Below are 21,689 nucleotides of genomic sequence, written 5' to 3'. Positions count from 1 at the left end.
ATGGTGTTTAATATTAGAAAAAAATAGGCATTGCTGGCCCCTAGCCTTGCCATTACTTGTGGGGGGGGAGTGAATCAGTGCCACAAGAATATATTGTAATGATATAGTAAGATATTTGTTTGTTTTGATATAATAGACATCTAACAACAGAGAGCCTTTTTAAATACTACATCATCCCTGTTATAACCATTTACCTGTATATTTAAATGATAATAAACCCTGCTAGTTTTGTAACTAATGTTAATGTGGTTGTGAATATGGTCTATTACAATCTTTAATTTCTCCTTAGATAAGAGGGAATGGACTTTTTCACTTTCGAAAGACTTAATAATTTTAAAAAGCAATTTTCTATAGCCTAAAAAATGTAAAGAGCCTAAATATGTCTAAATGCAGTTCCTCTGCACATGGATATATTTCCTGCATGTTGGAGCAACAGTGTCATTGTCTACTTTGTTTTACTTTGCAAGGAACAGGAAAATAAATAGTTGGAGTGATTGACAGTAAAAAAGGAGGAACACTACTGCCCTTTTGTGTAACGGCCCGCCTCAATGAAATATAAAACAGAGTCAAATAGTTGTACTGAGTTACAGAATATTTGAATTTGTCCTGCAGTAAACACAATTCCGCTGCACTGCATTTGTTAAACCCGTATAATGGATGTATTGTTTGCTTTACAGACAAACTTTTGGCCTTTATTAATTGCTGCTGCTGTTTTCTTTTTTATTTGGAAAAGTCGCAGTAAAGAATATCAGTGTAAGTTTGGACGGCTGCCTCCAGGTCCAGCTCCTGCACCTGTGTTTGGGAATTTCTTTCAGGTTTATGTAAAGGAACCGTACAACTATTACCTTGAGGTAAGTAACTAATCACTTAAATAATTTTTTAAAATTATTTTTGCCACTATTTTTTTCAGAAAATGACTTTCAGTAATAAAGTTGGTGCTTTTAGGCTTCATTCTACTAACTTAGTAATTTAGTTCATAAATAATAGTTAAGTAAATATTTAAATACTATGAGCTATTTTATATGGCTAACATTTTGTGGACATCTGACCATAACATCCATGTGCTTTTAGAAACAACTAATTAAAGATTTAGTCCCCCTTTGCTGTTATAACAGCCTTACTCTTACTCTGTGGTAAGATTATACTAGATTATAGAGTTTTGCTGTGGGAATTTTTTCATTCAGCCACATTAACATTAGTAAGGTCAGGTGTTCAATGGTGTTGAGACCAGGGCTCTGTGCAGGTCACAAGTCTGTGCAAGTCCTTGCATTCCATCCTTGGTACACCATGTCTTTGTGGGGCAGGCTCTGTATACAAGGACATTGTCATGCTAGAACATGTTTGCCCCTTTTGCTACAGTAAAGGTATTCATGGCATTCATTTGGATGTTATCTTGACACAAACTATGCACCTACAACATTACTGCAGACAAAGTACACTTCTTCATGGGAACAGTAGCTATTCCCTAATGGCAGTGGGATCTTTCAGCAGGATAATGCACTCTGCTACACTGCAAAAAAAAAATGTCACAAATTGTCTAAGGAATACAATATACAGTTAAAGGTGTTGGTACACCATGTCTTTGTGGGGCAGGCTCTGTATACAAGGACATTGTCATGCTGGAACATGTTTGCCCCCTTTTGTTACAGTAAAGGTACATTGTAAAGATACACCATGCAAAGACATTCTGTACAATTGAATACAAAAACCTTTGGGCAAAGAAAGTATAGCATAGTATTGTTTGCAGTTGTATTATGTTGGTGCAGGCTTTTCTTTTATGGATATAACTGATAGCTTTCTGTTTTTCTATCAGACTTAAGGGTACTGATTATACACAACATTAATCATTAACAGCTCCAGATTAATACATTTGAATATTTTTTCATTTTTAATTTCTCTTTATCAGCTCAGTAAAAAACATGGATCTATTTTCACCCTTTGGTTTGCCAACACACCTGTTGTGGTGATCTCTGGATACCGAGCCCTGAAAGAAACAATGATTGGTATGGGCAATGAGTTTAGTGGCAGGGCAAACTACCCTCTCATAATGAAGATCACTAATGGATATGGTAAGTTCATTTATATACATGATTTTAAACTTTTTTTTTAAATTTGTTTATTTATTTGTTTACATTTTTACTCTTGGTGGTCACAGTATTTCTTGCACTGCAGGTGTTTTGGTCAGCAGTGGGGAAAGATGGAAGCAGCTTCGGCGGTTCACTCTGTTAACCCTCAAGAACTTTGGGATGGGTCGACACACCATCGAGGACAAGGTGAAGGAGGAGGCCAGCTGTCTTGTGCAAAGTTTTAGTACATTTGGAGGTATTGCTGATTGCTCTCAGATTTATGCAGAATCCCATCTAATTTTTTTTTGAGCAAAAAGTTCATCTTTGAGCAATGTCCATATTCTTGATAATTCCTTAATGCAAGCTTTAACTCAACTCTAAACACAGCCTTCATTCTTATACCAATTCACCCAGTACATACATTTGGATAAGTGAATGATTACTGCAAACAGTAACTGACCGGATCCTACTTTTTCTTGCAGACTCAGCTTTCAATCCAGGAATCATAATAAATAAAGCAGTGTGCAATGTGATCTGCTCAATCATATTTGGACAGAGATTTGAATCAGATGACCCACAGTTAAATCTTATGCTTGGGGCTGTTGATGACTACTTTAATGTTCTCAGTAGTCGACTTGGACAGGTACTGCATCTATTTTTTTCTAATATTCATTCTTTAAATGCATTTTAAATAACACATTAAATAACATGGATAAGGTGCTGAAATAAATATACTGATGTAGATTTATATGATGGGATATACACACACTATCTACTTTAACTAGAACACCTATACACCTGCTCATTTAAGCAGATATCCAATCAGCCAATCACGTGGCAACAGTGTAAAGCATAAAATCATGCAGATAAAGGTGCATTATGAGTCTCAGTTAATGTTCACATCACACATCAGAATGAAGAAAAAGTGTAACCTCTGTGACTTTTACTGTGGCCTGAGTTTTGGTACCAGATGAGCTGGTTTGAGTATTTCAGAAACTGCTCTCCTGGGATTTTTACACAACAGTCTCTAGAGATTACACAGATTGTTATGAAAAAGGCATGGATTGGGATGACTTGAGAGTGACATGCCAAAGCTGGAATTAGCATGACAAGTTTCCCCTTGTCATAAATACCAGACTTTCTGCCTGTTCTTAACTGTATTTAACTGTGCAAAGTGATTGTTGAAACTGTTTGCTGATTGGTGCACCTGCACCTGAAATTGTCTCAATATTCAGTGGATATAAAATGTCTACACACACCTATTAAAATGACATTGTTTTGCGATGTAAGAAAATTAATCCAAAAAAATAATGTTAAAACTTTTTCAGTCTTAAATTGACATTGAAAATATAGGATGTAGACTTTTTATATTCATTGTATAAACTAGCAGTTTAATTGCCATATTAAGAAAACACTAAATAATTTATTATTCAGCAAAAAAATCTAACACTGTTTCATTCATTAATTTTTTTTACATAAACTGCTTTATCTTATTCAGCCTATTTCTCTAGAGCATTGAGTGTTAGGTGGGATTGTATCCTGGTTTAATCTTTGACAGCAAATGTAAACTTTAATTAAAGGCATAAATAAGCATAACAAATGTACAGAATTTCTAAGGGTGACTGGCATGAAGACAAATGCATGAAAGTAACAAAAATTTATGAGTTTTTTTGACAGTCTTTCATATAGATGATGATTAGTATTTCAGGTGACAGCTGGAGTGTTGATCTGCCAGTTCGGATAGAGCATCTCCTGCTGGTGATAGGACTGTGACTCCATGTGACTCCATGCTCCTGCAGAACTTCCTTTAATGCACAGTTTATGTAACATATCTCCCTATCTCTTTCTTTTTATCAATACTGTTTTTCCCCTTAAAGGCCTATAATATTTTTCCCAAAATTGTGGGCCTTTTCCCTGGACGTCTCCATGACATGTTGTCAGAAGTGGAAAAGGCCAAAGGTTTATTTAAGCTTGAAGCAGAGGCACGGATGAAGACACTGGATCCTTCTTCACCCCCTAAAGATTTTATTGAGGCTTTTCTTTTACAAATGGAAGAGGTAAAATCCCACTTTGCATGGTATTTGTTTTGTTATTGTATATTGTATATGTATAGCTATAATAACTTTGTCACATAATTATTAAGCACTAGCTATCCTGTGGTTGGCAGAAAACACTACAATTATATATACATATATATATGTGGACTCACTTCTTTCTCACAGAATCACTAAACTCAAGCTACTTCCTCAGTGTCCTTACTAACGCTCCATGGTGATGGCTAAGCCTACTTTAGAATCAGTCCACCTTTACAACTACAGTCATTATAATCTACTGAATAAGAATAGAAAGACTCTCAGATTCCAGACATATTCCAGAGAGCAGCATTTCCCAGTAAGCAGATAAAGCTAAAAACTAATAATAAGTATCTTTTGCAGGAGAAGCATAACCCTAATACAGAATTTACCTTCAATAACTTATTGTGCACAACATGGGCCATGTTTAGTGCTGGCACTGAGACTACGTCTTCTACAATCAGACAAAGCCTGCTGCTAATGATGAAGCACCCAGATATTCAAGGTAAGGGATGAGATTGACATCACATGGCACATTTCTGTGAAGCCTTATTACCCAAAAAGGCATTACTTGTGGAATAAAGCATTACTGGCAGAGCAGCCAGTATTGGTTATGGAATGCATTTACAGTTTGATGTTCCAGTAACAGAATTAGTGCTGTGTATTCTTTAATATGTAGATATCTGATACATATTCTGTGTTATACCCATCATCTTGAATAGCACGAGTCCAGAAGGAGATTGATAAAGTGGTTGGGCAAGACCGATGCCCTTCTATTGATGACAGACAGAACATGCCATATACAGATGCAGTCATTCACGAAGTTCAGCGCTCCATGGATCTTGCTCCCACTGCTGTTCCACATAAAATGTTATATGACACTGAGTATAGGAACTATCTCATACCCAAGGTACCTAAACATATGCACAATCAGACCTTTAAAGCTTTATATGCATATTTTATTGCGCAATATTTTTAACTTAAACTTGCCCACTTTCCCTGCTGAAGGTTGTGTGTTTTTCTCTTCAGGGAACCATGGTTCTTCCTTTGCTGTCTTCTGTGCTTTCTGACCCTAAGCTATGGAAAAACCCTGACAATTTTGATCCAGAGAACTTTCTGGATGAAAAGGGACGATTCAAAAAAAGTGATGCATTTGTTGTATTTGGAATGGGTAAGCTAAAATCTAGGATGATCCCTAGAAATGATCATGACTGACACTGCTGTTCTGTGATTTTTATAGGCCTACTGCTTTTATTCCAAATATGAAATTATGGGGTCCACATGGAGTGCTGAAAGAGGTGCCTTTTGGGAGCTTCATAGCACTAGTTTCAATTCAAAGAGTACAACTGTGAGGTGGGAAATAACATCTTAAAATGACCTTCCACTTGGCCCAACTTAAAAGCCCCAAATGATATGGAAACCCAAGACCCAAATATTTATCGCTAAACCAGATCTCTCTATCCGCCTCTTTCGTCTTTTTTCCATTAATCTTTATCTGTACTTCTGAGCTCCCCTTCTTTTGTTTGTTTTCCCCTTGTTAGGAATTTGCTCAGGTGAGGATGGATCAGGAATGTCATCTTCTACACCTGCACAGTTGGATCATAATTTCTTTAATGATATTATAGACATCTTATACACATGTGGACAAAATTGTTGGTACCCTTCCATTAAAGAAAAAAAACAATGGTCACTGAAATAACTTAAAATGGACAAAAGTAATAATAAATAAAAATGTACTGAAAAGTGACTAATGAAAATCAGACATTGCTTTTGAATGGTGATTCAACAGAAGCATTAAAAAAACTAATGAAACTGGGCTGGACAAAAATGATGGTACCCTTTACATAATATTTTGTTGCACAACCTTTTGAGGCATTCACTGCAATCAAGCAATTTCTGTAAACTCTCAATGAGCCTTCTGCACCTGTCGACAGGTATTTTGGCCCACTGCTTGTAAGCAAACTGCTCTAGATGTCTCAGGTTTGAAGGGTGCCTTCTCAGAACTGCATATTTCAGCCCTTTGCACAGATGCTTAGTAGAATTTAATAAAATCAGGGCTCACAGAAGGCCACTTCAGACTAGTCTAATGTTTTGTTTTCAGCCATTCTTGTTAGTTTGTTGCTGTGTGTTTTGGGACATTATCCTGTTGGAGGACCCATGACCTGCGACTGAGAACAAGCTTTCTGACACTGAACAGCACATTTCACTCCAGAATGCCTTGATAGACTTGAGATTTCATTGTAGCCTGCACAGATTCAAGATACGCTGTGCCAGATGCAGCAAAGCAAACCCAAAACATAACCAAGCCGCCTCCATGTTTGTATGGTAGGTACAGTGTTCATTTCTTTGTATGCTTCATTTTTACATCTGTGAAGATAGAGCTATGTGACTTGGCAAAAAGCTCCAGTTCCCTTTCGAGGAAACTCGACTCTGGGTCATGACTGACGCTATGGGAACACTTTATCAAGGAAGTGTGTCTGAAGCTCTGTGTGCACACATGCCAATTAATTGGCTCGGAAAGGACACATGATGGAGGAATATGTGCTAGCATGTCCATATAAGGGCGTCTATGTCACATCCATTCAGCTTTTTTGTCTTCAGGAAGCACTCCATTGTATGTGTGTCGAGACAGGTATGGCGAAGAAATTTAAGAGGTGTGTGCATCCATGTCTGTGTTTTCTTATGGAGGATGACACAAATGCTCTTTGCGTGGTTTGTTTGGGTAAAGGCTTGGTCACACTAAAAGACTTTAACCGTCGGCAGATCGCTTTGCTGTTCAGACTACATGACTTCACTGTATGTCTTTTTGTCCTTGTGGTGTTCACACTACGCGACGCTTCGTAAATGATCCACAAGAGGGGGTCGCACACCACACGATCTGACAACAACTCTTGTCACCCAGTGCTTCAATGCCGTCCCCAAACCACGTTTTGTCACGAAAACACACGCGACAGGTGGATCCGGAAATGACGCAAGACTTTTGGTTTGTTTTGAAAATGGATGTCGGCAGGAGTCTCGCTCTAAATAAATGTTAATTTATTAAAATAAATGTTGTATCCACACTATTTTTGAAGCCATGTTGCTGCTGCTGCTTTTCTTCCGGTGACCTCAACTCTGTTGACTCGCTCTCTCATTGGCTGGAGGTCGTAGCTACAATTGACACCACGTGATGTGGAGTCGGCCGACTGTCCCAGATATTTAACATGCCAGATATCTGGATTTTGTCTGCGAGGTGTCAGCGATGCGTCAGCAAGCCTCTTTGATGCATTGTTGAGTAGTTCACACATAAAGATTGCCGAGCGCTGATCACCCGCTGATTTTCCCACGATCACAGCCCGATCTGTCGGCGAGCTCGTTAACTTGCAAATCGGGCTTAAAATCCTATAGCGTGAACTAGGCTTAAGGAGCATGCCCGGTCTGCTTTTGAGGGATCTGGCTGCATGCATTGTGGGAGATTTCCCCCTCACAAGCTCCAATCCTGTTTGGTGGTGTTTACCGGCCATGAGTCTGTGCCTCGTGGTTCAGGTCTTGCGTCTGCCAAGGTGGTGCGGTGGCTTTGACCATGGGGTTTGCAGATGGAGTTAGCAGAACAGGAGACAGGTTCTCCCCTTTCTCTTGTCCTCTCCCCTGACTCCGATGTCCACATTTCGGCTTTGGGAGCTCCTGCTGAGAACTCTCCTGACCTGGAAGTGGATATTTCTTTGTCTGTGTTGGGTTCTGAGGAATTTGACGTGGGTGATGAAGGGAATTCCTCCGTCAATTTGCCACCACAGCCAGTGGCATTCGAGGAGCTTCTCGATATCATTACATTTAAATTGGCCGGAGCAGGAAGCTATCGTCATCTGTTCAAAGCTAGACAACTGTTTTCTGACTTCTTGACAGGGCAGAGAGAAAGGGTAGTGTGGCAGCCCGTGCCCCCTACCAAAATCTAGGGAGGCCGGCCAGTGGGCTCGGGCTCAGGCCTGTCAGGTGAGACCTGACCTGAGATCGGTCGTCTCAGCCAGGCAGGCCATGAAGGAATCCAACATGAGTTTGACACCTCTCTCAGAGAACCTGGCAGCGTGGAAACTTCTGCCAGGTGTCTCTCAGTGGGACCTAGATACCATAAAGAAAGGGTACAGGATCCAGTTTGCCACCCGTCCCCCTAAATTTCAGGCAGTGCTGCCCACTATTGTTGGCACACACCAAACTTTGTTCCTCCAAGAGGGACTTCTCTCCCTTCTGAGAAAAGGGGCATAGAGCATGTTCCCCTTCTAGATCGGGATTCAGGCTTTTACAGCTGGTATTTTGTTGTACCCAAGAGAGACAGGGGGCTGCTTCCAGTTTTGGACCTGCGAGCTCTGAACTCTGCCCTAAAGAAGTTCAAGTTCAAGATGCTCACTACAAAACTGATTGCATCACAGATCAGATCTGAGGACTCGTTTGTGACAATAGACCTCAAGGATGCCTATTTTCATATAGGCCAGAACACAGGAAGTTCCTCAGGTTTGCTTTCGGTGGCGAAGCTTACCAGTATCAGGCTTGTCTTTTTGGTCTAGCTGTCCGTGTACTCAATTACCTGGATGACTGGCTTATCCTGGCCCACTCCAAGGCCATGGCAACCAGTCACTGGGATGCAGTGCTTGCCCTATGAGGTCTGTAGGCCTCTGGATCAACCCAGAAAAGTGTGTGCTTTCTCCATATCAGATAACCACCTTCTTGGGGGTGATTTGGGATTCCACCACGATGCGGGCATGTCTATATAACTGCTTGGGTGACTTCCATACTGTCAGTAGTAAATGCTGTTCGGCTAGACCGAAGCCGCTCTGTCGCCGAGGCGCAGAGTCCTCAGCCTCATGGCAGCTGCAGCCAACATGATTCCTTTGGGTCTGCTTCACATGAGTCTGTTCCAGGTCTGGCTCAGAGGTGCGGGCTTCCATCCTCACAGGCATCCCCTCAATGCCATCAGGGTTATGTTCTGAGGGCTTTGTACCCTACTAATGTGGACAAGACCCTGGTTTCTGGCCTTGGGTCCCACTCTAGGGGCGTGTCACCGTCTCAGGACTCTTTTGATGAATGCCTCACTTTTGGGCTGGGGTGCAGTCTTGGGTGCCCTGGCACTAAACTCTCATGGCAAATAAATTGCCTGGAGATGAGGGCTGTGTTTCTAGCTCTGAAACACTTTCTCCCACACCTCATGGGCTTCCTTGTGCTGTTAAACACAGACAGTACCACAGTGGCTGCTTATATCAACCATCAGGGTGGACTGTATTTGTGCCCTCTCTAAACGTTGGTGCAGCGGATCCTGCTCTGGGCAGAGACCAGATTTCTTTTGCTGAGAGTGATTTTCATTCAAGGGCACATAAATAGGGGGACAGACTTTCTGTCAAGACAGGTGCTGAGCCTTTCCCCCAGTAGCTCTGCTCCAACAAGTCCTACCCTGAGTGCACCACGATGGGGTACACCTTATTCTAGTGGCTCCCCACTGGCCCACTCGAGTTTGTTTCGCAGACCTTGTCTCCCTCCTAGACACCGCTCCTTGGAAGATTCCCATCAGGAAAGATCTCCTCTCTCAGGCATGAGGGGCGATACTCCATCCCCACCCAGGGATGTGTAAGCTCTGGGTCTGGCCCCTGAGGGGGACCAGTTCCTAGAGGCAGGCCTCTCATCAGAAGCTGTGGAGACTCTGCTGAATGCTAGGCTAGACCCTCTGGTCTCTCGCTTTCTGCGGGGTGCCAGGCAGCTGAGGCCTTCCTGCAGACTGCACCTCCCCTTCTGAAACCTCTCAGTGGTCCTGGATGGGTTGCTGGAAACCCCCTTGAGCCCATGGAGTCAGCCTCAGAGAATTTTCTGACCCTTAATATGGCTCTAGCCTATGCTTAATATGGCTCTAGGCTTTTAGCCTTAGCCTCCCTTAGACGGGTAGGGGTCCTGCAGGCTCTCAGTCGTACCTGCCTGCCTGGAGTTTGCCCCTGGAATGTCCAAGGCTATCTTGCACCCCAGGGCTGGATGTCCCAAAGGTGTCCAGGATGGCCGGTTGTCCAGTCATACTGCAGGCCTTCTGCCTTCTGCCCCATGACTTGGTGGAACAGGACCTTAAGACTTATGTCCACTGCTCCACCTCATGGTGTAAGTCTCCATCCTTGTTCGTCTGCTTTTGGAGCTGGAACAAGGGTAATCTGGTCTCCAAGCAGAGCTTGGGACACTGGGTGGTAAAGGACATTACTCTGGCCTACGAGGCACATGGTATTGCTTTGCCTCTAGGGGTCAGGGCTCACTCCACTAGGGGTGTCTCCTCATCCAGTGCCCTGGCTAGGGGTGTTCCCCTCCAGAAGATTTGTGCTGTGGCAGGCTGGTCCTGTCTGCACACCTTTGTCAGGTTTTATAACCTGGACCTGGACCCCACTCCTGGGTCTCAGGTCATTCAGGAATAATGGGTGTTCTGTTCCTGGTCCACTCAAGCTCTCTCATGGCCCCTGGGACAGACGTCGACCATTGTGTGCCATCCTTTTGCGCTTCCTTCAGACAAAGGCAAGCTGAATGAATGTTATGTAGATGCCCTTATATGGACATGCTGGCACATATTCCTCCGTCACGTGTCCTATCTGAGCCAATGAATTGGCGTGTGTGCACAGGGAGCTTCAGACACACTTCCTCGACAAAGTGTTCCCATAGTGTCAGTCATAACGCAGCATCTCGTTCCCTTCTCAGGGAACAGGGTTACTTATGTAACCTGTTGTAGTTTTGTCTCATCTGTCCAAAGGACATTCTCCCAGAAGCTTTGTGGCTTGTCAATATGCATTTTTCCAAATTCCAGTCTCACTTTTTTATGATTTGCTTTCAACAGTGGAGTCTTCCACTTTGGCTCAAACAGTGATGGATGGTGCAATCTGACACTGATGTACCTTGACCTTGGAGTTCACCTCTAATCTCTTTGGAAGTTATTCTGGGCTCTTTGGTTACCATTTGTATCATCTGTCTCTTCAATTTGTCATCTATTTTCCTTTTGCGGCCATGTCCAAGGAGGTTGTCCACAGTCCCGTTGACCTTAAACTTCTGAATATGTGCAAGTGTAGTCACAGGAACATCAAGCTGCTCGGAGATGGTCTTATAGCCTTTACTTTCAACATGCTTATCTATAATTTTCCTTCTAATCTCCTGAGACAACACTCTCCTTAGCTTCCTGTGCTCCATGTTCAGTGTAGGCCACACCATGATACCAAACATTACAGTGACTACTTTTCACTGTTTAAATAGGCAGACTGACTTATTACAAGTTGAAGACACCTGTGATGCTAATTACAGGACACATAATTAGTTTAATATGTCCCTATGGTCAAATTATTTTCATTTCTAGGGGAACCATAATTTTTGTCTAGGCCTGTTTCATTAACTTGTTTTTGTAAATGGTTCTGTTTAACCACAATTCGAATGCAATGTCTGATTTTCATTAGTCAAGTTTCAGTAAATGTTTAGATATTACCTTTGTCAGTTTCAAGTTGTCAGTGACCATTGTGGGTTTTTCTTTTTTTAATGGATGGTGGCCAACAATTTTGTCCATGTGTGTATGTAGGCATTGCACAAGGTTAGAAAGCCGGTATTGTCCACTTTAAACGCATCACAAGTTCACATTTACTACAAAAGCCGACAAGCACCTGTGTCGTTTGTGAGCAAAGACTGGTAAGTCCATTTTAGCGAGTCAGAGCGCAGTATTCAGTTCAGCTGACCAGACTGCTAGTCACTTCGGAAAGACACACTTGATGAGAGGAGTTTCACTGAACCAGACTAAGTGTTCAAGTATGGATAATTTTGACGGACTTGATGAACCTGTGATATATTCTTCAGGGCGTAAAAGGAAAATAAAAATTGAAATTTTTTGATGGAACATTGCTAAAGCAGCACGTTACAGTGGTGAAAGGAAAGCTTTCTGTATTTCGTGTGTAACCGCACTTCCATATCAGGTTTGCCTAAACACATTTGGATTAATAAAATAATGAAACGAGAGTCAGAGGTTCACTGAACAAAAACACAAAACTCTGGGGCGCGTTCTCATACACTCATTCACTCACTTTTAATAAATAAAAAAACATACTTTCAATGAACATTAATTTTGTAAGTTACCTGTATTTTTATGAGTTATTATTACTTAATCAAAACAACCCAACTCCAGTTTGATTGATCTTACTTGGAATGCACAATAAAAAACATGAATTCTGAAAATGAGTAAAAACTGAGTTATCTGTCTTTGCAAATAAACTCTTCATTTTCTAATTCTTGAATAAATACTCACAATACTCAGTATCATGGTGCTGCTTTATTACCTAAATTATTACCATAAATATAGCACTTAATGTGTGACATTATCATTCGTGCAATTATTGAATAAGGCTGCCACATGACAACAGTGTACTGAATAAAATCATACAGGTGAAGAGGTTCAGTTAATGTTTACATCAAACATCATTATTAGGAATAATTTGTTCTTTGTAACATTCATGCCTCTCTTCTGTCTGTTTTGCACAGGGAAGCGGGCATGTTTGGGTGAAGCTCTGGCCCGAGTGGAACTGTTTATTATTTTCACCTCTCTCCTCCAGCGCTTCACCTTCAGGGCCACTCAACCACCAGAAGAGATCGACACCACTCCTACAAACTGCAGCTTTAGCCGCCAACCTCATTTCTATGAGTGTTATGCTGTGCACAGAACATAAGCGGTTTTTCGTGGACGGCAACTTCTTTCTATTGATTGCTTTCTTTTTATTTGACATCCTTGACATAATGACAAAGTGTCCTAATGAGAATCTAGGCTAAAATGTTTATAATCATCTTTGATATAGTCTCTTGTATCTATTTTTAAAAGTCTGCAACAAGTGCAGTTAAACATGCATAGTGAGAATTTAATACTGAAAAAACACACATTAGTATTCAGAGCTCTGAAATGTGTTTTATAACCACCTGATAAATGAAGGTGGAAACCATATAAAACTGAATCAAGTTATGTGATTTATGTAATATTTACAACTAGGACTATTCATGCAGCCAAATATTACCATTGTACTAGACTTCTATTAAATTTAAATTTGAACGCTTGCCATCTTCTTATGCATATATATAATGATATAAAATATTATGATATATATATTAGTCTTTATTATTTTTGTCTTTTTCCCATTATCCTACAAGCAAGTACTCTTAATAATCTCAATAGGCCACCTAAAAAGATCTGCTTACATTGCACAAAACTTTTCTTTCCTTCTTTATCCTTCTTTTTATTTTTAATTATTCAGTATGATTGTTGTATCTCAGTATGATTGTTCTATAAGCAATCATTTAATATAGATTAACTAACATTTCAGACACCATATGGTCAAATGTTTTGTATATTTTTGATCTGCTAGGGGAAATACATCCTCACTGAAAGCCTGTCAGTAGCTGGCTAGCTTGCTGCTCATTATTTTGTACATTCTCCTTAAATGTGAAACTGTTTCTCTTGTTCTTTTACAAATAATGAGCTTTCATAAATCAAGTAAATGTTGCTAAATCTGTTGAATATTTTCTTCAACTATATGGTCTTAACTGCTAGAACTGGAGATCAGCCAGGACACCTGTGTATGCATTTTGGTGCACAACCACAGACAGCAGCTAAATGTAAAGATTTTTTTTTGTGGCTGAACTTATGTCATGCTTTTTCCAGTACAAATGATTAATGGTCATTAATTGAGTTACATTTTCTACTTTTATTTTTGTGATAAAATATTTAAAAATCAGTGACAAAAACATTAAAATATAAGACATATTATCAAAATAAATTTCCATTAGACTACTCACAGATTCGTTCTGTTAATAATGATATTATGAGAATATGGAATTTTGAAGAGACAACAAGAAATTTGAAATAAATGCTCACTAAATGAAGATGCAGGAATTAAGTAATTGAACAAAGTAACCAACCTAGTGGTTGTAAATAATATACAACTTTTGGGGATTTTTAACGCCACCTTTATTAAGTCCTATCTGATGTGTATATGACTCTTAGCTGTCATGAAGTTTACTTTATCCTAAAGCATTCTAAGCTCAAATCATGCATATGTGATAAGTAGAGAGTTGGTTGTGTTGTATGGTGTTTTGTGTATATATATATATATATATATATATATATATATATATATATATATATATATATATATATATATATATATTGTGGGAGATAATTTTGTAAATGAGGATATATGTATGAGGTGTGTGTTTGTAGTGTGAAATAATCGGGGGACAGCAGGAGTGAGTTCTCAGGTAAGGTTTATTCGTTAGGTCGTTTGAGCTTAAGAACAATATAAGGTTTAACACGGCATGTTGGCCTGTCATGGGCCTTGCACACAGGCTGCAAGGGCTTTGAAGAACAAATAGTTGTATCAATGATGTCAGTCTGGCAGGCCTTCTCTGCGGTACCAGGCTTTCCAAACTTGGACCAATCAATGGCAGAGACATACCCTAGATTATTATGGTCAATCTTCGCTCCACTGGTACCTTGAGCGGCAGTGATCTCATCATGAAGTAAATGCAGCGCGTGTTGGATGGCAATGGTGGTACCAGGCGAAATATCTAGAGTACATACGTAGAAGACAGCGGAAAAATCAGAAAAGCCGTGAAGTGTAGAGTGTAATAAAAGAAAGGGTGTTGGCCCCTGAAGGACTGAGAACTTACCCATGCTGTCTCCTGAAGAAGAATGAGGTGTTGGCAAGAGTGAGGCCGAAGACAATCCCACTGGTGGGGGCGGAAACGCCCAATTTTTAATATAATGATTTACGGAAGTTTAATTATAATGGTATTTGAAAAGTTGTAAATTCAAAGATAATGGTGTAAAAAAGAATCTAAAAGGTCTAAAAAAGAAAGATGGGTAGGATTGTCTAGGCAAAGAACCAGTGACGTGTTGCATTGGGAAGATAAGGGAAATGTATATAAAGGCTGTAGTTGGAGTTCCCCGGGGAGAGGTTGTTGGGACGTTCATGCATGAGCATCTCAATTCTTGTGTCAGCGCTGATTACAAAATAAAATCTCTTATCTGCATTCATCTAGTCTGCTTGATTGGCTTATTTAGTTTTGAGGCCTTACTAATTATGAGTCTCACTTAGACTGAGCTGTCAGGTCAGTGTGGAGCTGGAGTCAGATTTTAGTAGTGAGTACAGTAGAATTTTTATTCCACTATATATATATATATATATATATATATATATATATATATATATATATATATATACATATATATATAAGCAATCATAACTTTGGGACACACCATTGAGGACAAGGTGAAGGAGGAGGCCAGCTGTCTCGTCCAAAGTTTTAGTACATTTGGAGGTATTGCTTATTGCTCTATTTATGCAGAATATCATCTAACTTTTTTTAAGCAGAAAGTTAATCTTTGAGCAATGTCCATATTCTTGATAATTCCTTAATGCAAGCTTTAACTCAACTCTAAACACAGCCCTGATCTAGAACAGATGAACAGTTCATTCTCATACCAATTCACCCAGTACATACATTTGGATAAGGGAATGATTACTGCAAACAGTAACTGACCCCATCTATGTTTTCTTGCAGACTCAGCTTTCAATCCAGAATACATGATAAATAAAGCAGTGTGCAATGTGATCTGCTCAATCATATTTGGACAGAGATTTGCATCAGATGACCCACAGTTAAATCTTATGCTCATGGCTGTTGATGACTATTTTAAAGTTCTTAACAGTCCACTTGGACAGGTACTGTATCATTACTATTGATTCATAAATTGCATTTTAAATAACGCATTAAATAACATAAATAAGGTGCCGAAATAAATATTCTGATGAAGATGTATTTGCTCAAATTTTGCAAATTATGCAGATAGAGGTGCATAGTCTCAGTTAATGTTCACATCAGATTCACATGTGATACATCAGAATGAAGAAAAAGTGTAACCTCTGTGACTTTTACTGTGGCCTGAGTTTTGGTACCAGATGAGCTGGTTTGAGTATTTCAGAAACTGCTCTCCTGGGATTTTTACACAACAGTGTCTAGAGATTACACAGATTGTTATGAAAAAGGCATGGATTGGGATGACTTGAGAGTGACATGCCAAAGCTGGAATTATCATGACAAGTTTCCTCTTGTCTTAAATACCAGACTTTCTGTTCTTAACTGTATTTAACTGTGCAAAGTGATTGTTGAAACTGCTGTTTGCCATTACCTGCACCTGAAAGTTTCTCAATATTTTCAAAAATTCTCAATGGATATAAAATATCTACACACACCTGTTAAAATGACATGGTTTTGCGATGTTAGAAAATTAATCCAAAATAAATCATGTTAGCACTTTTTCAGTCTCAAAGTGACACTGAAAATATAAGATGTAGACTTTTAATATTAATTGTATAAAAACATGCCCAAGACAATTCTAGCAGTTAAATGGCCATTTTAATAAAACACTTAATAATTTATTGTTCAGCAAAAATCTAATCCTTTTTCATTCCTTAATTTTTTTTTTTTTACATTAGCTGCTTTATCTTATTCAGCCTATTTCTCTAGAGCATTGAGTGTTACGTGGGATTGTATCCTGGTTGAATCTTTGACAGCAAATGCAAACTTTAATTGCATGAATAAGCATAACAAATGTACAGAGTTTCTAAGGGTGACTGGCATGAAGACAAATGCATGAAAGTAACAAAAATTTGTGATGAGTTTTTTTGACAGTCTTTGATACAGATGATGATTAGTTTCCAGGGAAAGCTGAAGATCTGCCAGTTCGGATAGAGCATCTCCTGCTGGTGATAGGATTGTGACTCCATGTGACTCCATGCTCCTGCAGGACGTACTTTAATGCACAGTTTATGTAACATATCTCCCCATCTCTTACTTTTTATCAATATTGTTTTTTCCTTACAGGCCTATAATATTTTTCCCAAAATTGTGGGCCTTTTCCCTGGACCTCTCCATGACATGTTGTCAGAAGTGGAAAAGGCCAAAGGTTTATTTAAGCTTGAAGCAGAGGCACGGATGAAGACACTGGATCCTTCTTCACCCCCTAAAGATTTCATTGAGGCTTTCCTTTTACAAATGGAAGAGGTACAATCCCTCTTTGCATGGTATTTATGTTGTTATTTTATATGTTTTTAAACAGCTATAATAACTCTGTCACTCTGAAGAGAAATGTCAGTTGCACCCTCAGATGGACTCACTTCTTAGCCATTTTTCACACAAATCATTTAACTGAAGCTACTTTCTCAGGGTCCGTACTGACACTCCATGGCGATGGCTAAGCCTACTTTAGAATCAGTCCACCTTTACAACTACAGTCAAGCTACTGCATAAGAATAGAAAGACTCTCAGATTCCAGACATATTCCAGAGGAGAGCATGTTTCTTTCCCAGTAAGCAGATAAAGTTAAAAACTAATAATAAGTATCTTTTGCAGGAGACACATAACCCTAATTCAGAATTTACTTTCAATAACTTGTTGTGCACAACATGGGCCATGTTTAATGCTGGCACTGAGACTACGTCTTCTACAATCAGACAAAGCCTGCTGCTAATGATGAAGCACCCAGATATTCAAGGTAAGGGATAAGATTGGCATCACACTGCACATTTCCAAAACAATATTAGTTGTGGAATGAAACAGTTTGATGTTCCAGTAACAGAATTAGTGCTGTGATTCTTTAATATGTAGATATCTAAAACATATTCTGTGTTATACCCATCATCTTGAATAGCACAAGTCCAGAAGGAGATTGATAAAGTGGTTGGGCAAGACCGATGCCCTTCTATTGATGACAGACAGAACATGCCATATACTGATGCAGTCATTCACGAAGTTCAGCGCTCCATGGATCTTGCTCCCACTGCTGTTCCACATAAAATGTTATATGACACTGAGTATAGGAACTATCTCATACCCAAGGTACCTTAAAATGTGCACAATCAGACCAATAAAAAATTTATATTCATATTTTATTGCTCAATAATTTTAAATGTTATTTAAACTTTGCCCACTTTCCCTGCTGAAGGTTGTGTGTTTTTCTCTTCAGGGAACCATGGTTCTTCCTTTGCTGTCTTCTGTGCTTTCTGACCCTGAACTTTGGAAAAACCCTGACAATTTTGACCCAGAGAACTTTCTGGATGAAAAGGGATGATTCAAAAAAAGTGATGCATTTGTTGTATTTGGAATGGGTAAGCTAAAATCTAAGATGTGCATCATGTACTTATTTTTTTTTAAAATACTGAACCATCCTTTACAATTAATGTCCTAGCATATCTATTTATCTAGTGCTTTTCAGGTCTTTAAACAATCTTTAATGATTTTTTTTAAATCATCCACGGATACATGCATGATCAGGGGCTCCCATAAAAATGATTATGACTAATACCTCTATGATATAGATGAGAAATGTAAGGCCTGTTAGTGATTAAAAGGAGGATATATGATTTAGGGACCAAATGCATGATTGAGGCAGGCGACTGAGGCAAGTGCAACCTGGTCACCAACCAGCTCAACAAAACCCCATCACTTTGGTTGAGGTGCAAACCAAGTAGTTTTGGCCAGTTGTGGGCATTACTGTAATTAAGTATAAAGTATACAATTTTTTAAGCCTTTTAAATTTCAGTCTACTACATTATGCCAAAAAACAAAACAAAACAAAAAAAACAGTTGTCCAATTACAGCACAGCAAGCAAACTGAGGTACACGCATTATTTTTGACCTATGCATAGTTTTTTGGTTTTCACTAAATACAGCCAGCGCAAGCAGTTGAGTAGCATAAAAACTGCAGTGTCACAGCCTGAAGCCTACGATGAAAGAAAACCCTGACTCCATCCCACCACCCACATACCCATGGCCTTATCTGCAAGATTTGTTTCAGGTTGTAGAACAGAAGAGTCTTTCATGTTCAGATACCTGCTTTGCCTGCCTCAGTAACATACGATTTCTTCTTAAAAGAATTCTCCATCATATTTGAGAAACATGTAGAGGGGTGCACGTCCTGTGATTATCATAACGGTGATTTTCTTTCACATGAATTCTAATGTTAGCTTGCAACAATGAAGGGTTTTATTGTGTATTTAAATAAATCTGTCATTATGGATGGCTATTTACGCTTTAGTTAGATAAGTAAGCTAACATAATCAGTAACTCTTGAGCAGCAGTCTATATCTACATATCTACAGTCTACATTATTGATGTTGTACAGCAACCCAGTAACCCAATAGATCAACTTTTATTGTTGATATTTGACCAGTCAGCAAGTAAAATGTCAAAGTCCTGTTTATATAAGGGTCCTTTTTCTTGTGTAGTGTCCCTGTAAACACTAACACAGGCACAGGCACATACACACACACCCACCCATGTTCCCCCTTGTGCACCATGACTGCTCAGAATAATGTTAGCTGTTATCTGTATCATGTTCATTTCTCAGACCTTGTATTAACAGGCATGTGTGAGTAGAGTGACAGATAGCTAATCACAAAAAATGACAACATTAGAGCTAGGCTAAATGTAATACTTATAGTGCACTTAATGTAGTACTTTTGTACTTTACCTCAAATAGAAATTCAAATTGAGGACTTTTATTGGAGTAGTGTTTTATCTAGAGTATCTCAGCTTTCACTCAAATACAGGAGATGTGTACTTTGTCCACCACTGGTTTTGTCATACCACTCAGTAGCACTAGCTCTGGTGCTTATGTGACATGATCCCAGCATTAGGCTTAACTTAAAGGACCCAAATATTTATGTCAAAATCAGATTCCTTTATCTTCCTCTATCCACGTTTCCTTAGTCTGTTTTCCCCTACAGGACAGATGTCCTGTAAAATGTCTTCTTTTATGAGTGCTCACAGAGAGAGACACACACACACACACAGACACACACACATACACACATCAGAATCTCCCTTATGATTTAACAGGCAGCATGTATAATGCCAAACGGTGCTGGGTCTGTAATAAAAGCATGCAACAGGTAGCCATGGATTTGGGGCAAAATATAATTCAGAATTACAGAAAACTAAACATAGCACCTAATCATGCAATTATAGACTAAGCCAGTCATGTGGCAGCAGTGCACTGCAAAAAATTAAGCAGATACAGGTGAAGAGGTTCAGTTAATGTTTACACCAAACATGAGCATTAGGAATAATTTGTTCTTTGCATCATTCATGCTTCAATTCTGTCTGTTTTACACAGGGAAGCGGGCCTGTTTGGGTGAAGCTCTGGCCCGAGTGGAACTGTTTATTATTTTCACCTCTCTCCTCCAGCGCTTCACCTTCAGGGCCACTCAACCACCAGAAGAGATCGACACCACTCCTGCCAACTGCAGCTTTGGCCGTCAACCTTGTTTCTATGAGTGTTATGCTGTGCATAGAACATAGAAAAGCAGCTGTTTTTCGTGAATGGTATCTTGATTATTCATTTTTTCTGTTATACTGTTGCAAGAATATAAAAATATTTAGAAAAATATCATAGAGATCTTTAAACATATACTGTGCTGTTGCATTGTGTACATTGCTTTCTTTTAGTTGATATTCATGAAATTATGATAATTTGTCAAAATGAGAATCTAGGTTAAAATGTTCATAATCATATCTGATATAGTCTCTTTTGAACCATTGTAACTGTATCTTTTTTTTTTTTTTGAAAGTCTGCAACAAGTGCAGTATTCAGATTTAGATAAACATGCAGAGTGAGGAGTTAATACTGAAATTACACGCATTGATATTTAGACCTCTGACATGTATGGACGTGAGTGCCCCTCAAACTGTTGTTCTGTTTTATAAAACCGAAGCTGGAAATGGTGTAAAACTGAATGTGATATTTACAATTTACAATTTTCCAATTTTGTTGAGCTTTCAAGTGAAATGTATTCATGAAAAGTTCCCATTTGCCATGTCTGTTGAGGATTTCATCAGTAACGGTTTCTGTTTACTTCACAAGCAATCAAATGTAAAGATTTATTTGTGGTTGCCTGCAACACTGAACTTAAGTCAGTCCTCTTCCTGAAGCAGTAAATTGGATTAATGGCTATTACTTTTACCTAGCTAAGCTACATTTTTTAAAAATCAGTGAATATATACAGTATATTCATAGTGAAGTACATGTCTATTGCAGTCAAACTAAATGGCCATTAGACTACTTACAGATTCATGCACGAGGCATCAAGAACCAAGTAAGTAATTAAATAAATTAGGCATGTAAACTTAGTCATGAATGCACATATTAATCCCCAGTTGGCACAATGATGCCATCTAGTGTTTTAGAATAATAAAATAATACATAATAAAATACAGCTTGAGACAGTAAAGGTCTCTAAATGTATTATTAATTGTAAGAATTGATCCTAATAGGTTAATCACAGCAAATATTGATTTGATTTAGATTTTTCTTATTTGCATTTTGTAAATTGATCAATAAAAATATATATTTTTAAAAGCATTCTTATTTTACAGCATTTATTCATACCTGCATACATGTTAATATTAATTTATACATATGAGTGTTAGAAATCTGCACAGCAAAATTAAAGATACCAAAAATGATCGAATACTTATGTAA

The 21,689-nt window shown here is 39.0% G+C and overlaps 1 protein-coding gene and 1 pseudogene across 1 annotated transcript; both read left to right on the top strand.

Annotated features, from left to right (window-relative positions):
• Positions 1–523: 523 nt before the first annotated feature.
• On the top strand, positions 524–13,910 carry LOC131367857 (cytochrome P450 2M1-like). Its single transcript, XM_058413452.1, has 9 exons — positions 524–851; positions 1,907–2,069; positions 2,173–2,322; positions 2,549–2,709; positions 3,944–4,123; positions 4,502–4,643; positions 4,861–5,048; positions 5,168–5,309; positions 12,641–13,910. The coding sequence occupies exons 1-9, from the start codon at positions 654–656 to the stop codon at positions 12,823–12,825; spliced, it is 1,509 nt and encodes a 502-aa protein (XP_058269435.1). The 5' UTR covers positions 524–653; the 3' UTR covers positions 12,826–13,910.
• Positions 13,911–15,393: 1,483 nt separating this feature from the next.
• On the top strand, positions 15,394–21,487 carry LOC131367858 (cytochrome P450 2M1-like; annotated as a pseudogene).
• The last annotated feature ends 202 nt before the right edge of the window (positions 21,488–21,689 follow it).

This window comes from Hemibagrus wyckioides, linkage group LG17 (assembly GCF_019097595.1).
Source record: "Hemibagrus wyckioides isolate EC202008001 linkage group LG17, SWU_Hwy_1.0, whole genome shotgun sequence".
In the NCBI taxonomy this organism is placed as follows: domain Eukaryota; kingdom Metazoa; phylum Chordata; class Actinopteri; order Siluriformes; family Bagridae; genus Hemibagrus; species Hemibagrus wyckioides.
The sequence above is the reverse complement of the archived record's forward strand: the minus strand, read 5'-3'. Positions and strand labels throughout refer to the sequence as shown.